The sequence below is a fragment of the Balaenoptera physalus genome, assembly GCF_965194825.1.
Source record: "Balaenoptera physalus genome assembly, chromosome: 8".
Taxonomy (NCBI): domain Eukaryota; kingdom Metazoa; phylum Chordata; class Mammalia; order Artiodactyla; family Balaenopteridae; genus Balaenoptera; species Balaenoptera physalus.
This window is the reverse complement of record NC_138887.1, coordinates 123,758,225-123,779,428: the sequence shown is the minus strand read 5'-3', so window position 1 is coordinate 123,779,428 and position 21,204 is coordinate 123,758,225. Positions and strand designations below refer to the sequence as shown.

The 21,204-nt window shown below is 53.8% G+C and overlaps 1 protein-coding gene across 2 annotated transcripts in view; it reads left to right on the top strand.

Moving 5' to 3' along the window:
* The window catches only part of PTPRN2 (protein tyrosine phosphatase receptor type N2), a 707,285-nt gene that overhangs the window by 677,321 nt on the left and 8,760 nt on the right, over positions 1-21,204 (top strand). For both annotated transcript variants that reach the window (XM_082472631.1, XM_082472630.1), the window contains 4 exons: positions 614-733; positions 1,843-2,009; positions 6,966-7,019; positions 9,804-9,868. In XM_082472631.1, coding sequence (XP_082328757.1) covers positions 614-733; positions 1,843-2,009; positions 6,966-7,019; positions 9,804-9,868 — 406 coding nt within the window. The remainder of the gene's footprint in view (positions 1-613; positions 734-1,842; positions 2,010-6,965; positions 7,020-9,803; positions 9,869-21,204) is intronic.

Sequence of the window (21,204 nt, the reverse complement as noted above, 5' to 3'; positions counted from 1 at the left end):
TGTTTGTTTCTTGTGTCTCGGAGCTGGTTTTGGTGTGGCTGTTATGGATGACTAAGTCAGTTTGGGGTGCGCTTTCCTTCGGGCAGTATTGCTATATTTTGGTAAAAGGAAACGAAATGCCGGCGGGGACTCATGGCTGTAACGCACTTGGGAAGGAATACTTTCAGGGTTGCTTCCGATAGGATGGCAGCTCCGCAAAGCAAACTGTTTGTCTAGTTACACAAATAATGACAAGTACTGGAAAACGAGCATGTCCACTAATTTCTGTTTGTGTCCCACGGAGAAGTGGTGTAGCCCACCCGCTGTGGGACCAGTTGCCTGTTTGTCCTGCGTTACAGACCAAAACGGAGGGAGCCAGGCAGCTGAATGTACAACTGAGGAGGTTTTACAAGGTGTGGAACGAGTTTACTAGATTCTTTTTTTAATATTCCATGGAACATAGAAATTATGGGGCCAGCGTATTCAGAGATGCAAAAGCAGCTGCAGAGTCCACTGTCTAATGAAAATGAAATAAATTACCTGTGCACGGAATAGATTTGGACTATGTCTCTGGGGCACTAACTACGCGTGTCATGGGGCTCAGCCACTCACACCGGTCTCTGTCTGTCTGCAGATGGTGTGGGAGAGCGGCTGTGTGGTCATCGTCATGCTGACCCCCCTCTCGGAGAACGGCGTCAGGCAGTGTTACCACTACTGGCCGGACGAGGGCTCCAACCTCTACCACGTCTACGAGGTACTTCCCCGGGTGGCCGCCGTGGGCCGTGGGCTTGGGGGCCGTGGGCTGTGGCGGGCACTGGCGGGCCTGCCCTGTGCGGTTGCCGACCGCTGTCCCTTGAAGCCTTGCTGTGCAGTCGGTTCCCATAGGAGGTGTCCCCAGGCCCGTGGTCAACAGACACCAAGAGCCTCCAGAGACCTATGCCACAGGGACTCTGGCAGAAATGGTTTTCATTTTTTTAATTTTATGAATACAAATTTGGACAGAAAGGACCAAAAAATGACCTCACTGGGTGGTCAGTTGAGCCTAGTTCTGGATAACACAGAACGTTTTCAGAAAGAAGCCTCTGTTGACTCTGTCCCTAATTCTTAGCATCCCGCCTGCACCCCGGCCCCTGCTGCTCTCTGGTGGTCTGTGTCCGCAGTGCTTGGCCTTTTTATCTGAGGGTCCCCTGCAGGCAAGCTCATTTCTCCTGCTGGATTTTTGCCCACATCCAGAAGGAACTAAGGCAACTTGGGCAGTTAAACTAGTACTGGAGTGTGTCCTTTGACCCCGTTTTGCATTAAAATTATTCAGAATGCCAAAGTCCCACGGCAGGACCCACGTTAGAAGCGCAGAGGTTCCCCCTAAGCCAGTCGTGGCTTTGGGGTCCCTGCCCTGGGCTTCCAAGCTCAGGGCCCAGCAGCACCTGTGGAGGCCTTTGGTCTCCTCTTTCTACAGCCAGGTGGTGCCTCCCTGATGACATGTCAGTGAGAGTGGAACCTCGTTTTGCTCAAAAGTATAATTTTTCTCTGGTGATGTTTGTTGAAGGTTTACATGGCTTAGAAAAGACAGAAACTAGAATTGTTTGGATTGTAACAGGTTTTTCCAATAATTTGACTATTATGCCCCAGAGTGACATTAAAAAAACACAAAAAAACAAAAAACCCACCAAGTGATCTTCTGTGTAAACCGTGTTGAAACTGGGAAGGTGGGCGGGGCTGCTCACCAGCACCCCCCGCCCGCCACGTGCCCCCGTGGTCCCCACCCCTCTCTCCGCAACGTGGCTCCGCGCTCAGCCGAGCTGGGCCCCCAGCCAACGCCTGCTTCTGCACACACACACCCCTGTCCGCTCTCCCCCCGCCCAGGTGCACCTGGTCTCTGAGCACATCTGGTGCGAGGATTTCCTCGTGAGGAGCTTTTATCTGAAGAACCTTCAAACCAACGAGACTCGCACGGTGACGCAGTTCCACTTCCTGAGCTGGTATGACCAGGGAGTGCCTTCCTCCACGAGGTCCCTTCTGGATTTCCGCAGGTAAGACCCACGGCCCGCCGGCGGGGTAGCGTGCTGAGTGCGGGCACAGAGAGAAGGGCTTTCCTGGGTCCAAGGGGCCGTTTGCTGTAAGACGTGCCATCTGCTAATATTTGTATGTTATAAATCTATTTATGTTGGGTAAAGGGGAGGGGAGGGGAGATCATGTTAACTCACACGTGAATTGTAAGACGCTTTCTAGCTTTAGAGGTGTTAAAGTGTGAGGGGGGAGTGGGTATCTTAGAACTGTGGGAATGTGGTCATTGTTCTCGATAAGATTCTTCAAGTGGTGAAGAATCCTAGGGTGTGAATTTCACAGGATATTGGTGAAGAAAGCCCAGAGTTTTCGTTTGGGTGTTCAGCTGGTTAGCTATGGTGATAAGAGCTAGGCCCAGATTCTGAAATGGACGACCTTGGCTGAACACCTGGCTGGAGTTCCCACGTTACCGCGTATTTGTGGTGCAGTTTGGAAGCTGACAGTTTAAAAATACCTAGAGAGAAAATGAAGGTGTCGAAGGCCACCCATAACCACGTTCTGAGCTTTCTAGAACCTCCCTTACGTTTAGCTGATTGGAAACCTAGCAAGTACGGAAAACAGATAAATATTCAAAACAAGGAATTAGAGAATAAAGGCAAAACGCTCTTTAAACCACTTTAATTGCACGTGTTCGTAAAGTGATTTGTATCTGAACAGTCACAGATACGTAACTCGAGGGAGGTTGAAACGGCGTGTTGTCATAAAGATGGGGTTTCAGGCATAACTCTGGATTTCTTGAATTTGTGTTACAGATTCTGAAGGTTATTTTGATACTCTTTCTTTTGCCTTTTAGCCCACTTTGAAAAACAAAACAAATTTCTTTATTTGAATAGCCCTGTGTGTTAAATAGCACGTGAAACAGCGCCAGCAGAGACGCGAGTTTGGCGTCTCACCTGTCGCCCTGTCCCCCTCCCCAGGGAGGCAGAGGGCGCGAGCGGCAGGGGGTCCTGGACGCTCTTGGACAGACCCACTCCATCCCGATTGCCTGGCCATTACTTACATTTTCTTAATACGAATTTATTTCTAAAAATCGTACTTAGGGCGCGTTTCCTGAGATAGACTCTTCAGAAAGCAGTCATTACTGGCAAAATGGATGCAGCCACACACACGGCCGCTGCCGTCTTGGTGGTCATCCAGTGTGTCTGTACATATATGCATATGGGCGTGTTTCTAGCTCCGTATCCATATACGGAGTTGGACAATACATAGCCGACCCTCTGCGCTTACAGTTCGTCAGGAGGAAAAATCTGATTCCCCAAAGTCCCTTTCTCCAGAGTCCCAGGAGATAGGGCCCGAGAAGGTTTCGGTAAATAAAAAGGAACGCGGACCCCCAGACCCGGTTCTGAGCATCTCGTTAGAGAGAAAAGCTGTCCTGCCCTCACTAGCGGACAAGGTTGCTCTCATGTACTACCTGGGCCGTTGGTATGATCACATTCTCAGGGCGCATCGCGCTCAGACACGGATCGCTGCTTTGTGGTTTTCTGTGTCAAGCATCCCCCAGATGTCAGCCATCGGAAGGTGAGCCGGCTTCTGAAGACACTGGTCATTTCAATGCAGCGGGGCGGCTCGGCTCCCTTTGAACAATAGACCCGCGTTCATTCCCGCTCTGGCCGAGCGCGTTTCGTCAGACACCGAGATGTGTAATTAAATATTTCTGGCGCCCAGAGGGAGCACATTTACACTTTAAAGAGAAACTGCTAAGCTAAGAGATAATTAGCATCACATGTGAGGGCTTTGCTGTAGAAGAATTCTCTCTCTCTGCTACTCTCTCACTCCTGGCTGTGTGCAATGACATCCACTAACGCTGCTCACTGTAAAAATGGACAACCCTTACTTTGCCAGCTAATGAGCGGTGGCCAGTGTCATTTTTGTGATGTTGCAGCTAGTAATATGAGCCCAGTTGCATAGTCACAAAAGTGATCATTGGAAACTGTGACTGTACTGCAGGGACAGAGTGGGAAGCCCCCTTTCTGAGCCTCTAACGACCTCTGACCTTTGCTTGCTGTTGGTTGCATGGCGGTTCCTTCTCACTCGGTGACCCATGGGTTGGTTTGTATTACTAATCGTTCTTTCTCGGTGAATGCCTCCTGTTGCAGTATATACGATATCCATTTTCCTCAATGTTTGCGTCCTCTTGCTTACTGACGATTTGTTCCAGTAAAGTAAAACCAGACAGCTGTGCCTTGCTCATCTTCATGAATAATCCGCATCTCTCTCTCGGGTCGACCAGATGAACGCTTTGGTGGACTGTGTGATGATTCTGCTTTTCTCCTTGTGATGCTTTACGTGGTAATAATATGAGTACCTGGTTCTGTGTAAATAAAATTCTAAACCATGGCAGCACACTGGATTTCCACTCGCGCCTCCTTGATTGCTTGCGGCTGTTTGTAAATAGGTTTAGCCCAGGGAGGGGCTGGCATGGATATTAAAATTACAGTGAAACCTTCTTGGGTCCTGCCGAGGCAGCCAGTCACAACACGCTGGAGAAAATAACATTTTAAACATGTCGTACAATAGAGACCGGAATTGCAGTCTGGAGAAGCAAGTCACAGCCAAAATAGCCAGTAATTTGCTTTTTAGCCACATTTCTTAGCCAGGGAGGTGGTTCCTACTGCGTTTGGCCCGAGGGGGCCTGACCAGCTAGCTGTACGTGGAACACTGCTGGTCTGCTGTTTCCTTATGCTGTTCTTTCCTGAAACCAGCACGTTTCAAAGAAGGGTGTCTTGTTGTCGTGTTTATTTCTTTTTCAATGTACCTTTTTTGTGCTTGGCCCCATCAGAAAAAATGAACAAAACTGGGGGATTGACCAAAAGTTGAGTTTAGTCTTTAGAAACACAGACAGGCCTGTCAGGTAGGAAATATAACAGGGTGTGTTGGAGGTGCCACGCTGAGGTGGTTCACACCTAAAAGATTCCGTGACTGAGAAGCGTCCAGGAGAAAATTGTTTGAAGGTGCAAGGCCTGTGAAAGTAGAGCCACCCCGGCTCTGGTCTCACGGGCAAGCAAGCTCCGTTCTGCGCACACACACACACACACACACACACACACGCGCGCATGCACACACGCACACACAGCACGTGCATCATGCCTGGACACACGCATGTGCACACGCACACACACGGCCTTTATTGGGCCGGCAGGCACCCCACTGCTCACACTGGAGACAAGTCCTTGGGGCCTGGCATCTATTTTGTCGGAGCTAAAGCTCACCGTTGCCTTGACAACCGGAGTGGAGAATGGGAGGTTTTAGAAGGAGGAGCTGGTAGATCTCTTTTCCGATCTCTTATTCTCAAAGGGCTGAGAACTTCCCAGGGATCCTGGCACAGACGTTTCCTCAACTTAATCGCTTCCCCTTTCCTCTCCCCTAAACCCTAACACTGGGGCGTAGGGCAGAAGCAAGGATAGGCTCCAGCAGAAGCAGTGCCGCGGCCACGAGAACACTGAGCAGCCTGCCGTTCCCGGGTTTCTGGGCCCTCACCTCCCAGGCTCCCCGCGGCCCGGGCTTGCAGGCTGGCTCTCAGCCGGCGGCAGCCATAGAGCACGTGCCGCTGCCCCGATGGCCCCGGGCGCGGCCGTCTCCGGGCACATCTTACCTGGACTGCACGGCCACCTCCTGCCACTTCCCTCGTGCTGTTCTGGGGGTGGCGTCTCCCTTCAGAAGCGCCTATTCTGTTCACTCCGTAGCGGAAGTAGGAAAGCAACACAGCTCTGACATTTGGGCAATAAATGTCATTTTACGTGACATTAAAATACCCACTCAGCTCACCCATCAGCTGCTGCACTCGACTCCCTCCCCATCCCACACCGTCTCAGGGGTTTGTAGCAAAAGAACCCGCTGATTGAATTTCCACTTTCAACTATTTCCATGCTGAGCAGACAAGCCTTTGCAGAGAAATGTGACATTTTCCCATTTCCGGCATGAAGAAAAAGATTTTTCTCTACTGTCATTCTTTTTAAAATTTTACTTCACGTCTTATATCATAGAATTCACATTCAGAGCACATTTTAGAGCACACCCCCCTCACACATATTTTCCCTCCAATTAACCAAAATTCTGTCTTTAATTTTCTTTATTTAGAAAGATTTTACTGAGAATTTGGATATAATTTGTAAACATGATTAGTTGTTTCACTGAATTACAAAAAATATCAGGCTTATACAGTGAATTTCCTAGCAGTGCTCTGTAGTGATTTAGGATTTGGTTACAAAACCTTAATCTACGCTTCTTGTTAACTTTCATGGATTCTGACCTAAAATCTGCACAACCGAGTTGTTTTAAACATAATCAACGCTTCTTGTTAATTTTCATAAATTCTGACCTAAAATCTGCACAAACAAGTTGTTTTAAACATAATCAGATTTATAAAAACGGAAATATGTGTCTTGGACATAATTGAGGCTTCTCTGTAATTTAGATATCCTTACAAAACTGACAGATCAAGAAGTGTCTTTAAGATGCTGTTTTGAGACATCACGGTAATGTTGCATTCCAGTGTGATGTCTAGACTGTAAGAAATTCGGAGTGTAACTTGCAAAACTCAGAAATTTAAGTGAAGAATCTAGACATATCACAACGACAACGGAAGTCAAATTAACTAGAGCAACCAAGAGGAGGGGGGGAGGCAGGAGGAAGGCTCAAACTGATGGATCTGTTGACCTCAGGCCAGAGTTCATACTTGTAAAGGGAAAAAGAAAACTGTGAAAATGTAAGAATTGTTTTCAAAGCTCTGTTTAATAATTTAATATTGAAAAGAAAAATAAACCTTTGAAAATGTGTGCATAATTTTGATCTTCTTTGTCAAAACAGGCTATTGCAAAATGATGTCCAAGAGACGGTCTGTTTGCTTTGGCATAAGGGTTGTTTGGACGGCTGCTACAGAGTCTAGTACATAATCATAACTTCTGTGTCTCTCTTTATTTCAGAAAAGTAAACAAGTGCTACAGGGGCCGTTCTTGTCCAATAATTGTCCACTGCAGGCAAGTACAACTTTTAACCTGGATTAAGAAGTGTTCACTACCTCAAAAGTAACCACTATTAAATATAGGAACTGAACCTCCTGATTGCTTAATAAGTATATCTAACTGGTAACTTCTAAAGGAAACTGAGGATATAAACTTATTTCGTCTTAAACCCTCCTGGGACCGCTGCGCAAAGGCTCGGAGACGGTGTGTGTGGTGTGTGGAGGGGTCTCGGCCCAGCACGCCTTGCAGATGTTTGGAACCCTGCGCAGAGGCTGGGGCCAGTTATGAACGGGACAGACCTGGAATCAAACGAGTGGCCTTCGGGTGAAAGTTCAGTGGCTCAAGTGTCCTCGGGTGGGTTCCACCCAACCAAGAAGAAAGATCCACTTGAAGAAAACTCCCTCCGAGGGTGAGCTCTCCCCCGAGCTCCCTACCCACCTGTTTTGGTGAAGAAGTGTGCTCCGTTGTCTAGAACTGTCTTGCAGAGTATTCCTTTCTGCCTGGGAAAAAAGGAGTCAGGTCTCCAAAGATCAAACACCAAGTCTGTCCATTCAGTCAAGAAGTCTGTGCGTGCATCTGTCTGAGTGTGTGGGTGTGGGATGTGTGTGCCTGTGTGTGTGTGTGCACCTGCATGCGTCTGTATCTGAGTGTGTGGGTGTGGGATGTGTGTGCGTCTCTGTGTGTGTGCACCTGCATGCATGTGTGTGTATCTGAGTGTGTGGGTGTGGGATGTGTGTGTGTGTGTGTGTGCACCTGCATGAGTGTGTGTGTATCTGAGTGTGTGGGTGTGGGATGTGTGCCTGTGTGTGTGTGCACCTGCATGCGTGTGTGTGTATCTGAGTGGGTGTGGGATGTGTGTGTCTGTGTGTGTGCACCTGCATGCGTGTGTATCTGAGTGTGTGGGTGTGGGATGTGTGTGCATCTCTGTGTGTGTGTGCACCTGCATGCATGTGTGTGTATCTGAGTGTGTGGGTGTGGGATGTGTGTGCGTCTCTGTGTGTGTGTGCACCTGCATGCATGTGTGTGTATCTGAGTGTGTGGGTGTGGGATGTGTGTGCCTGTGTGTCTGTGTGTGTGCACCTGCATGAGTGTGTGTGTATCTGAGTGTGTGGGTGTGGGATGTGTGTGTCTGTGTGTGTGCACCTGCATGCGTGTGTGTGTATCTGTGTGGGTGTGGGATGTGTGTGCCTCTGTGTGTGTGTGTGCACCTGCATGCGTGTGTGTGTGTATCTGTGTGGGTGTGGAATGTGTGTGCCTGTGTGTGTGTGTGCACCTGCATGCATGTGTGTGTATCTGAGTGTGTGGGTGTGGGATGTGTGTGCCTGTGTGTGTGTGTGCACCTGCATGCATGTGTGAGTGTGTGTGTTTCTGTGTCAGTCCATGAGAGAAGAGGAGGGGCACAGAGTATGGTCTGTATCCTCGAGAACTGGACCAGAACACCTTTGACCCACCCGTGGAGCACAGCCATCTCCAGTTCTGAGGCAGATCTGGGCAGAGCTGTGTGATGTGAGCTGAAGGGAACTGAGGAAAGCCTCGGCCGCAGGCCGGTCACTCGGGCGTCGGCGACACTGGCGTGGCGGCATCCCCGCCTCTGGAGCGCAGGTGGGCACAGCGCGACGCAGAATCATTCTCTTTCCAGCCGAGGCTTTTTCCACCGTTTGTTTGAGAAACACGTTGAGGCCAAACTCAGTGACTCTTTGCTGTGAAAGGATAACCGACAGGCGCCCGGGCCGCTGGCCGGCCCACAGGTCCGAGACTGAGAGCATGGTCACACAGCTCCCCAGGTCCTGAAACGGAGACGCTGGTCTTCTCCTTAAGTTGGCTGATTCTGCCAGGAGTATAAGTGTAAACACCATCCTCTTACTTACATGCTGCCCGTGGGCGTGAGAACAGCCTGCTTGACCTAAGGACCATCTCAGGGCACGTGGTGCGGGAGGAGAGATGCAGGGCTACTTCCTCCTAGAAAAGGCACCTTCCTCTCCTCTCATTGGCTATTGTCGAGCCACAATTCAGAACGTTTTTACGGCTCTCGTCCAGGTGGTGATTATGCCCATTACAGCTGGGGGGCGATGGGGGATGAAAAGAGGCTCTGTTGAAGTGACGGGGGACATGTGCACCCCGCTCCTGAGAGGGACGGACAGACAGCCCCCCGAAGGTGTGGACACACGAGACCTGCACCCACCCTTCTTCCCTCGCTCACAGCCGGCCTCTTGCAGACACTTTGAATACAAATGCCATCAACTCTGACACTGCCAGGCATTTCTTTATTTCATTTTTTTTCTGACAAAATTTGCTGAATCTTTGACCAAAGAGGGGAGAAAAAAAGGAAGAAAGGAACAAATCAACGCAGGCACAATAGCTAATCCGCACCGCTATTAGCTCAGGGCTGAAAGCTCTCCAGTCTCCTCCTCCTCCCCCTCCTCTTCCCCCTCCCTCTCTTCCTCCTTCTCCTCCTTCCCCTTCCCTTCCCCTCCCCCTCCTCCTCCTCCTCCCCTCTCCTCCCCTCCCCTCCCCTCCCCCTCCCCCTCCCCTCCCTCTCCTCTCTTCCCCCTCCCTTCCCTCTCCTCTCTTCTCCCTCCCCTCCCCTCCCCCTCCCCCTCCATTCCCATCCTCCTCCCTCCCCTCTCCCACCCTGACCCCCCTCACCCCCTTTCTTTCTCTTCCTCTCCAGTTCTCCACCCTGCCCTCCTCTCCTCTCATGGGCCCCCCTTGAGCACAGAGGGAAGATTCATCGTTGGCGTGTGGGGAGTGGGGACAGCATGGTGCGTTGTGTCCTCATCTCTCTCCTTCTGTTGACAGTGACGGCGCGGGCAGGAGCGGCACCTACATCCTGATCGACATGGTTCTCAATAAGATGGCCAAAGGTAAGACTCAGAGCGGGGCTGCTTTGTTGTGGCTCAGAGCCGGATGGGGTTGCCATGGCAACCTCGGTGCAGTAGTCACAGAAAGCCTTGGGGAAAATTAGCCTGTTGTCCCTTTCCTGAGTCGCAGGAAAGCTGTTTGCAGCAAGCACGTTCATTTCTAAGGTTCCTCCTTTGTCACCTCCTCCGCCCGGGGTCGCACGCTGGGCTCAGAGCATAGTAGGTGATGGGTGAGTGCTGGCTGAGGACGTCCTGTGTTAACATCAGGAGTGAGGAGAAGGCAGCCCTGATCTTTCAGTGTTTCAGCAGCTCAGAATAGCCTTAAACAAATCCTCCCTGTTATTAAAACTCTTATTTGCAAAATTCAGAGCCACCTAAAATCTCTTGTAGTGATTGTCTCTAAAATAGTTCACCTTTGGATGCCCCTTTGTAACATTGTTTTAGCCCATGAATCGCTCTCCGTGGTCCTGGGCCTTTCCCTCCTAGAGACAGTGTCCGGGGACTTGGGCTTAGAGTGCTGGGATCTGAGCACAGACCTGGGATGAGTTCATGGCTTGGGTGGAGTTTAACCCATGAGAGTGCAGGGACCAGACGGGGCTGGCAGCTCCCCAAGTGTGGTCCACAGAACAAACCCGTGAGGTGTCCCCTTAGAGGCCAGAGTGCGCTCCGTAGTCAAGTGGGAGAAGATTCTCTCGGACCTGCCTCTGGGAGAACCACGCACACGTCAGCGGGGAGACCCTAACCTGACCTGAAAAGACACTTCCTTGTTCTTGAGATGCCTGTCAGCCTCCAGGGAACCTGGGAAGGAAACACTGGGACGAGTGGCATCTCATGGTCTCCTTCCCACCTGTGAAAACGTCCTCCTCTCTACATTGACACACACTCACGCACACACGCACACGTGTGTTCTTAGCTAGGGCACCCACCTTCCAGGACACCCACCCTTCATCCTTTGCCTGGCAATAAGAGCAGACACTGATTATAGAAATGGATTTCTATACATTGTCACACAACTGCCAGCAACTCTGAAATAGGCATCTTTCTTACTCCATTTCTCCTGGTTAAAAGAAAAAAAGAAAAACAGAACACATCTTTAGCCCAAGGATATCGATGTGTGAAGATAAAATAATAGCCATTGTGTTACACACAAGGACTAGAGAGCTTGAGCAAGTTACCAGCCCTACAGCTAGTAAGCATATGACTAGCCAGGACCCAGGACTGGCCCCCCATGGTGCCGCAGGCTCCCTGCCAGCTCCGGGAGGGGGTGGGGGGAGGCAGGGGTGCGGGACAGTGGGCCGGGCTCGCACCACCAGAGACCGTATTTCACGCCCTGAAGTAGCTCCAAGCTGTGATGTGCAAACAAAGAAACAATGAAGCAAATGCAAATGCTCTGATGGTGCTTTTAATAACATGTTTTGGTTTTAGATCCAAAAAGCTAACTTTTTTGGCTGAAAGGTCATTTGTTCCCTGTCCAGTAATGCCGCTGTGTCCCATCAACTGTATCTGTCTCTTCATTTGCAAATGCGCGGTCACTGCAAGCCCGCAGCCCCCGGCGGAATCCCTGCTTCTTCCCCATCATCGTGCTCCCGTCTGCCGTCACGTGTAGTGTTTCCCCGTCTATCAAACCAAATACCTTGCGAGAACGCAGATCGCCTTGCGTGTTTGAGGTGCCGCCTTTGTGTGTAAGCAGGTGACACAGGAACCCACTGGGTATACACCGCGTGGCGCGGCGCCCGGCTCGTCCCAAGGACAGGGGCCCCAGGGGTACCGGGGTGGGGGGAATACCCAGGTGTCCACCCCGGAGGTGTGGGGGCACCTGGAGCAGGAAAGTGCTGCAGCCCAGGGGGCGGGGCCGACTCCCATCCCGGCTGCCCCACCCCACCCCTGCCAGCCACTGGGCCTGAGGTGCCTGCCCGGTCCTGTCAAATCCCGCTTGAAGCTCGGCTGCGGCAACAGTGCGAGCCCAGCCATGTGGAACTGGCCCTGGAGGGCGGTCTCCAGGCTCTTTCAGAGATTGGTCACCCCTCATTCTGCTCCTGACCTGCTCCCCTCTGCCCGGGGGCCTGTGCTATGAAATCCCCTGACCCGGGGCCCAGGCTGTAGTCTCGGGACAGATCAAAGGGCAGGGAGGCCCCTCGGCCTGCGAGGTGGGCCTTTCCCAGGCCGCCCCGGCGAGCGGCCGCCGGGGTTTTGTTCTGGGCCAGGCTCGCGGGGCCGGGCGGCCAGGGCCACCTTTGTCTGGCCTGAGAAGCCGGAGGCCCGTGCTGCCGTCCCGCGTTCATCAAATGATCAAAGGCTCTGGGCCTGGACACGAAATCTTTCTTCCCGTTTCCTTTTCTTAAAGGAATGAGTTGCAGGAGGACCGAAGAATGCCTCTCCCAAGCTCTCCTGCAGCCCGGTGCCTGCGTCGGCCCTGGGCTCTGAGGCTGGCCGGGGACACTCAGCCAGCCCAGCCAGCCACAGCCTGGGGCCTCGGCCAGGCACACGGGCTTCGGGGGAGTAAAGCCTTTGGGGCCTTTGCGTGTACACCAGGAATCATACGGAGCTTTCGGCACCGTCTGGTCTGTCAGCGAGCAGACAGGATGCGGTTTGAAGTCTGAGCTGGGGGGCTGGTTCTCTGCCCGGCGTTTGTGGCGGGAAAGTCAGGGGTCAACCTGTAAAATTCTTCCACACATTTTTCCTGTGGCTGCGAACACGTTTCTAACTCAGGGTTAATATTTTGGGTCAGAATCAGGGTTTGGTAACGTTCCTCTCTCACCTAGGGACTGAGCTCAAACGTAGCAATGTTGGTTTTGCAGCTGAGATATTTTCCAAGCTTGTGCCTTTTACATTTTTGTCCGTGACCTCTCTTTGCCCAGGGTTTTTCATATTTCACCACAATTTTTCAAACAAATGGAGAGTGCCAGGCGGATGGTGGGGCTTCCCAAGGATCACATTTGCTGGGTCACCCGGAGGTGGCGGCCTCACTGGCTGTCCCTCACCGGAGGCCACGGAGGAAGCCCCACCTCTGGGAAGCTGGCCGTGCCGCCCTGAGCCTCCTGGCTCCTGGGGTGTCCGCAGGCCTGGACTGTCCTGGGAGGCCTGTTCCTTTCGTTTGGCAGGAGCTGCAGGACTGAGATGTCATTGTATGACGTGGAGTGCCAGCCCGAGTCAGCAGGTGCGCCTGGAGATGCCTTTTAAGCTCGCATCGGCCGCGAGTTCGCCCTAAGTGGTCTCAGCACAGAGTGTGAAGGGATGTCCAGCACCCACGTGGCCACCTGTCCAGCTCCCGGTCTCCATCCTCAGGAAGCTCATCTTCTTTACTATGTCCCTGTCACGTGGTGACATCAGTAAGCATCTCCTCTTATAAGGGGATGTATAATCTCCATCGTACCTCCTGTCTCTGTGAATTTGACAGCTCTTGGGACCTCATATGAGTAGAATCAGACAGTTTGTGTCCTTCTGTGCCTGGCTTATGTCACTGAGCATCATGTCCTCAAGGTTCACCTGTGTTGGAGCCAGTGGCAGGATTTCCTTCCTGGTTGAGGCTGAATAACGTTCCATTGCAGGGGTGGACCACAGGTAGCTTATCCATCATCCATCCATAGACACTCGGGTTGCTTCCACCTTTCAGCTATTGAATTAATGCTATTATGATCATGGGTGTGCAAACATCTCTTTGAGCTTCTGCTTTCAATTCTTTTGGGTTATACACCCAGTGTGGAATTGCTGGATCGTATGGTAGTTTTATTTCTAATTTCTTGAGGACCCTCTGTACTGTTTTCCACGGCAGCTGCACCATTTTCCATTCCCACCAACAGTGCATAAGGAGGGGCTCCAGTTCTCCACACCCCCTTCAACACTTGTGTCATTTTCTGGGGTTTTGATAGTAGCCATCCTCGTGGCTGGGAAGCAGCATCTCGCTGTGGTTTCACTTTGCATTTTCCTAAGGACTAGAGATGTTGAGCATCTTCTCATGTGTGTGTCGACCATTTGGATATTTTCTTTGGAGAAGTATCTATTCGAGTTCTTTGCCCATTTTTTAATTGGGCTGTTTGTTTTTTTGTTGTTGAGGTGTAGGAGTTCTTTATATATTGTGAATATTAAACCCTTATCAGATGTGTGATTTGCAAATATTTTCTCCCATTCTGGGAGAAGTAACGCTTCATGGCTCATTGGACTTTTAAAACCCAGCACTCCCCCAGAGCTGCACTGTTCAGGGCAGTAGCCACTAGCCACGTGTGGCAACTTACATGATAAGATTGAAACGCTGACCACATGCCAGGCGCCCTGATAACACAGGTACCTGATGGCTGCCAAACGGGCGGTGCAGACGGAAAACACGCCCGTAGCAGGAAGTCCCGTCGGGTGGCTGTGCTCCAGGGAGCAGCGCTGAAGGTGGTCGTCCACGTGTGTCCGGTCCTCCATCTCTTCTGTCTCTCGGCCCTGCTCCCACCGTCCCTCCCTCTGTGGCCTTGGACTGGCCTCCCCGCTCGCTCCTGTGCCTGTCTCTCCTGCACACAGCGGTCAGCAGGATGTTAAAGAGAAAGATCTCGGGAGGCCCCACGTGTTCGCAGCCCCTCTCTCGGGGCCACGCCGGCTCCTTCCTACAGAACCCGGGACCTGGCCCTGGTCTGTGGTGGACGTACCCCCAGCCCCTTTCCCCACTCATGGGCCCTGCTGTCCCCCTCGGCCACCATCGCGGTGTCGTTCCTCCTTTTGGCAAATACGGGCTGAACCACAGAAGTGCCGTTCCAACCTAGTACTTATTGAGCGCTCAGAATACATGGTGAACAAGGGAAACGATCTGTCCTCCTGGGCTTTACACTCCATGGAGAGAAGCAGGTAGTGGCTGCAGCTTGTGCTTGGGGCAGCGAGCACCGTCGAGGCCCCGGGATGCGGGGGCAGTGGTGGGGGGCGCTTCGCCCCACGCCTGTCACAGAGCCCCGTACGCCTCTGTAGCCCGTTCCTCACAGCCCCAAGGGGCCCTGAGGGCTCACTTATTCCGACACTTGGTTGCAAACTGAGGAAGCAGATCCCCAGAGGTTTGGTGACCTGCCAGAAGGCATCCAGCTGGCCAGGCTGATGCGGAACCCTGGTCTTTCTGCAAATGACAGAGCCCAAGAGGTGAGGGGGCGGCACTGCAGAGACACGGCCAGGCTGCGCGGCCCAGGGACAGGGGCGGAGCGGGGTAGCTGGGTATGTTAGGACCGCAGCAGAAACTCCGCCAGGGAGGGGAGACGGAGGTCAGACCACGGGGACCTGGAACCACAGGCTCGCTGACTCGGATCCATCTGGAGCCGCTGGGGAAGGAGAACGTACAGCGGGTCCCGTCAGGATCGACTTGGTGCCGCTGGATTCGAGGGCTGGAGCGGGCAGGACCCCAGGGGTCTGTGTGCACGGGGGTCTGCACAGAGGGCCGAGCCTGCCCCTGGCCATGGCCGTGCACGTGGATGGCGCTTCTACAGACAAGAGTGGGAGAAGCAGGCTGCAAAGAACAGGGCACGTCGAGGGGGAAACGTCTTGTTTCTATGTCTGGCTGAAGCATGAAAACCTGAAGACCCAGCAGAAAATGAGTTCTACAGACCAGTCTGCCTTCAGTGTGGCTTCCAGATGGTGACGCCTTGTCTTCAGCTCATGCAGGTTTCGGGCTGAAAAAAGCGTCCAGAACAGGGTGGGGTGGGGAGGCCTTTCCTTTAGTTGGAGAAATTGTGTCCCATGAGGTGACAGGTGGATATTTCTTCTCTTGTCTGTTCATCTGGCCAGTTGGAGCTGAGACGCGTGGGGTGGGGACAGGGGTCCCGGGAGCAGTATCGCTGGGGGTGTGACCCAGGCCCGGGTGACACGATAGACAAGGGACTGATAGGAGAGAAGCGAGACAAAGTGGGAGCAGTTGTTCCTGGGAAACATCCTAAACCCCTCTCATCCGGGTCCTCTTGTGAAGCACGTTGCAGCCCGGAATCGCACACTTCGCTTCCTAAGTGGTGTCTATCCTGTGGGTCATCCTGGGCAGGCAAAGCTGACGGTTCTGTGCTCTCTGTGACCCGCCGATGGGCGGACAGGGGCCCTGTGGACTTCGGCGCCACAGGGGGCGCTCCTGGCCGGTGTGGACCCGCCGTGCATCTCGTGGGTCAAACCTGCTCCCATGGCTCCCGCTCCCTCCTGACTCACCCGTGGACACAGTCCCACGTGGCCGATGAGAAGCCGGGAGACCTGGCTGGACCCCACCCGACGCCGGTCCAGGGCCGTCCCTGCCATGCGCACTTCCTTTGCCCGGATGAGCGACAGCCAGCTTGTTACCCAGGTTTTCCTCTCTCTCGTCCCCAAACCCAGACTGGCCCCCCACCCTGTCCCCGTGAGCATTGCCACCGTCTGCCCCGCTGGCCCCTGGCAGGCCTGGCTGGCCGTGTTTGGCAGGATCGCCGCGGCTTGGAGGCTACAAGAGTCCTTCAGCATCACCAGCTGCCCGCTGCCCCAGAGTCTCCCTACCCCGGAGACCCCGGAGGCCCAGCAAAGCTGCCGTGGCCCCTCTCAGCAGCAGCTCACGGCTCCTCCCCAGACAGTGAGGGTCCGTCCCCTCTCCTGCCAAAGACCCCTCGTCCCTCCCTGGTGGCAGGAAGTCCCCGAGCAAGGCAACCCTGGTCGCGGGGCAGTGACGGCTCAAACACTGTGTTAAGTAGGACCCTGAGGCCGTGCTCTGTGGGTGGGCAGTGGTGTTGGGGACCACGCCTCTGTCTCTTTGCATTAGTGACCCTCCCGGAAAATCCTGCCACAGTTGCGTGAACTTGTGTTAGAACGTTCTGTGACAAGTGCTGACCGTCTGTGTTGTCCTTACGACCTCGCGGTGCCCGATGAGGCCTCCCCGGACCCTGCTTCTCCTTTCATGGGTGGAGATGGTGCGAGGAACCCAAGGAACGTGGCCTCTGTGCTGCCGTCAGCTGAGTAACTAAGTAGCCCCGTCCCCGGCCAGGCCGTGGGGCCGGCCGCACCCTCAGTTTCTGACCCAGACATAGACTCGGGGGCCGAGGTGGGAGGAGGGGCACGGAGAGCCTTCGATGGGGGTTTTGTGAGTGGCTGAGAGCCCAGCTCCCCTGGAGCACTTGCCCCTCGGTTCAAGGGTAACACGGGCCCAGCCCCTCGGGGCGGCCATTGGTCCCACAAGGCCCGGCCGCCCGCTCTCCTGCCCCCTGTGCTCTGATCACATGGGGACTCAGGAGTGTGTCTGTGGCCCCAAGTGCAAGATCCTGGGTGACACGGGAGGGCCACCTCAGAGCCCCCTGCTCCCCTGAGCCTTCCATGTCATTACGGACTCGGTGGGCTCTCCAGCCTCTTCCCTGCAGCCCCAGACGTCACCCGGATGACCCACCCCTCGTCCCCTTCGTAACCCTGACCCGTCCACTGAGGACCTGAGTGTGTCCCAGGGCGTGTGCATCCTGCGTGGTTCCTTGTCACGTGGGCGGAACCGGGAGGCAGTGAGGTCCCCGCCATGGAGGTCCCCGCCATCAGCTTCCCGTGCCCGCGCTGTGTCCGTGGCGCCTGCCTTCCCGGGGCGGGTGGTGACCCGAACGGCGCGCTCCTGCAGGCCTCAGGTTGATCGTGGCCGTCACGTCCGCCTCTTCTTTACGAGTTTAACGGCCGCCCCTTCCTGACGCCCTCTTTTTTAACCACTGTGCCCTCGCGCGCACCTGGCTGCCGGGTTGTTCTCGGCGCTGAGGCTGCCGGTACGGGCGCAGCGTCATAGACGCTCCGGCGCCTCGCTGAACATCGCAGATGCGTCGCACGATTCCGTCCCCTCCTGGAGCGTAAGTGATGGCATCTTTCGGGCGACACGCCCAGTCCTGCTTCCGTTTTCTTGTTTATGAAGACGTGGAGGCATCCTAGCTTCTCCTGAAAAACGAGTTCGAATTTGTTTTCAAAAACATGAAAAATGCCTGGTTTGTTTGGGTTCTGAGATACTTGATTTTCAAGTGAATATGATGCCAGTTTGTCTCCTTGGATCCCAGTGAAACCTCGTGAAAGAGAGATGATCGTTCATCTAGAAAGCCAGCAAAAAAGTCTTCCTCTTTAATTTTGATAAATCTTCAGTCGATTCAGAGCATCCAGAAACATGAAGTAGAAACTGCTCGGCACGGAAGACCCAGGACAGAGTGTGTGCGTGTGCATCTGTGCGTGCATGTGTATGCGTGTGCACCGTGGGGAGTGTGTGGGAACTTGCCCACGTGTGTGCACAGTGGGAGGCCGGGGTCTGGAGGCGGCACCTGCACCCAGAGACACCCAGAGGCAGGAGGAGGGCTGCCCTCCGGCTGTGATGCCCCCTGACTCGCGGCGTCTGGGGTCAAGGCTCGGTCATCCTGTTGACCCAGAGGGGCCCCAGCTGCGACATCCAGCCCTGCCGATTGCAGGGGTGAGGCCTCGCGCTGTCCCTGCCCATCACTGCTCAGCCCTTCCTTCCCAAACGGAGCTCAGCCGGAGACCACAGGCTCTCGGGACCCAGCTCGGCGCTCAGACAGCTCTGCCTTCGTCCTGGGACATAGGCACTGCTCCCCACTGCTCCTTGCGGGCTCATGACCGTCACCGCTCTCCCTTCGTCCCTTTAGGTGTATTTAGCGAGGAGCAGAGCTTTCCTCAGTTTTCCCAGAGGGTGGAATTGAGACAATTTCCTCCTGCAAAATAAAGGCCTTTCTCTCTTGTGCATTTGACGCATGACGGCTTTTTTTTACAAGAAAAAAAGGATACATCGCATCCCTGCAGTCTGCAAAACTTTCTGGGTAAAAGCTCTGCAACAAAATGTATTTCTGTTTATTACGTGATGTTGCTGTGGACGCCCTGCAGAAGGACGGGGAGAGACAAGGGCGCTTCTCGACGGTGAGCCGCGGCCACGCCGCCAAAATCCGAGAGCCCCGCGCCCCGCCCACTAGCCAGCAATCACCAGGAGAAGTCAGAACAAGCCTCGTGAGGAGGCACCGGTGGCCCGTTCGCTCGGCTTTCTTTCACCTTGAATTGATTCTCGCATCCTAAAAAACTGTTTTAATATTGCTAATACTAACATTCTTTTAATGTTTCTTGTTTGATGGCGAACACTTTTTTATCTAAAGCTTAAAAACCTCTGTTGTCTTAAAAATGTATTTAACCAATAATGTGAACTTCGGAGCCAATGCCCCCCCCCAAGCACCCTGGGAAGCCGCAGCGGCAGCCCTTTGCGTGTGCTGGTCGGTGCTCGGGGTGGCGCCGGGCCAGCGTCTCTCAGGACCCCGCTGGCCACTCCGACCTCGAGTCTGCAGCGCACCTGCTGGGTCACTGGTGCCGGGAAAGATGGGTCAGACTGACTCACAATCGCCCTGTGCGGTGCTGGGCCCAAATTCACAGGCTGCCTCTGCCCATGTTGTACATTCATGGAATCGCCAGCTTAAGCCGACCGCAGGGTGACTTAAATAAGCACGTACATTCCTCGCGTATCCGAATAGCGGTGATGCTTCTCAAATAGAACATGCCAGAAACCTCTCCCTGAAATCACACCCCATCTTCTGTCTGGGTTTTATTTGCATCTGTTATAATTAATTCCTCAACTCTTCACACGCTTTTCGACCTGAGCACCGCACCTCATGTGTCTGTTCGCCTGGACCTTGACGTGTGATCAGCAAAATGGGATTTGTAGAGAGCATTCCATTTTAAAAGCAATAGAGGGAGCTTCCTAGCTATTTGGGGGATTTAAATAAATCCTTTTACCTTCAGTAAAGCCTTGTGTAAGGTGATGAAGGACACACACCCCTCCCTCCAGCCCCGAGGCTCTGGGTTATAAACGCAGACTGTGTGTCTCATGCACCGCAGGGTCACCAGGACGCTCGGGGTCACTGAACAGGATGCAGGGCCGTGCCTCCCCGCCCCTCATAAAAGATCCTGCGTGTGCGTTCTATGAAAACTTCTCTCTCTACACACACTTCAGACAACTAACTCTCCTCGATCCTAACACGCAGGGAGACACCAGCCATCCACATCGGACCACTGAGTCTACCCGATAAATCCATTACTCCTCTATTTTCAGCGCTGTACGTTTTGTAAGCTTTAATTTGATTCCCTCCACTGTTGAGTCTTGGCTTCAGGCTAAGCGTGCTCTGAGGCGTGGTCCCCGGGCATTTTGTCTAGGGAAGACCTAAGTAGGCTTTCTCCTTCCTCTTTCTCACTGCCTCTGTCAGCAGTCGTCCGAAGGAGAGTGCAGTGAAGAGAGAGGTTTCGTCCGTAGCACCGGATCAGAGCATCACCCGGTGGCCATACAGTCTCCCCACGGAGCTGCCTTCAGAGGGGACCTGCACGTGGCCCCAGGCAGAGCCCTGCAGAGTCGCTCCAGGCTGACAGAGGAGGGACGGGGGGTTCGGGCCTTCATGCCGGTTCTCTTGCTCAGACTAGCCCTTCGGAAGAAAAGGGCCGTTGAAAGAGTCTTTCAAACCAGTTTCAAGGACTAAAGACGCTGCCCTGAGCAACCGTAAAAAGTGGGGGGTTAAGTCTGGACCCCTCAGGACTTTGTTTTTAAAGGACTAGGATCGTCTCTGAGCTGATGAATCAGACTCTACCCCACACCTCGTTCTCCTGGCATCCACGGAGCAGGACAGAGCTGCCCAGAGATAGCACTTCTCCCAGAAGGCTCTGTTCACAGAATCTGCGGGGTCACATGCACTGAGCATCTAATACGTTCTGTGCATCGCACGGTCACCGCGCACTGACCCGCGGGTCCCCACGAGGCCCCTCGGTGCTCTGCTCCCGCTGAAGCTTCGCGCCCGCCCCGGACGCTCCCAGGCGGAGTTTTCTGTGTCCTGCCCACAGTCGGGCCTCTTCACGCTTGGAATTAAACTGCAGCAACAGCTCCGTGCTGCGTCCAGAGGGGCCACCCTGACCAGGCACCTGGGTGTTTCTGGGGGGACGAGAACTCGGGTCTCAGGGGTGGGACTCCCCCCTCCGTGCTGGCTCTCCACGTAGGACTTCACTTTCTAAAGGCAAACCTGTGGTTTGAAGAAGCCCATTTCTGTGTTCCTTTGGGGAGGTGAGGAAGCAGGTTCCCGGCACAGGGGGCCACTCGGGGGGCTGCTGCACACGTGGCCGGGGGACACCTCCCCCGTAGCTCCTCTTACACCCACTGTTTCAGGCTGTTCTGGACTCACAGGTTCCCCCCAAAACAAGACTGTGCATCTTGTGACCTTGTCAGCTTTCGAAAACTTCTGACACCTTCAGAGGAGCCTTCAGGCAAACAGAAGGAGACCCTGTCTTCCGCCTGGACGAGTTTCTCGGCGGATCCCCCAGGAAGAAAGACTTCCTAGAAAGACTCTGATTTAAGAGTCGGGGGGCTTGGGGTGTTCCCATACCCGACG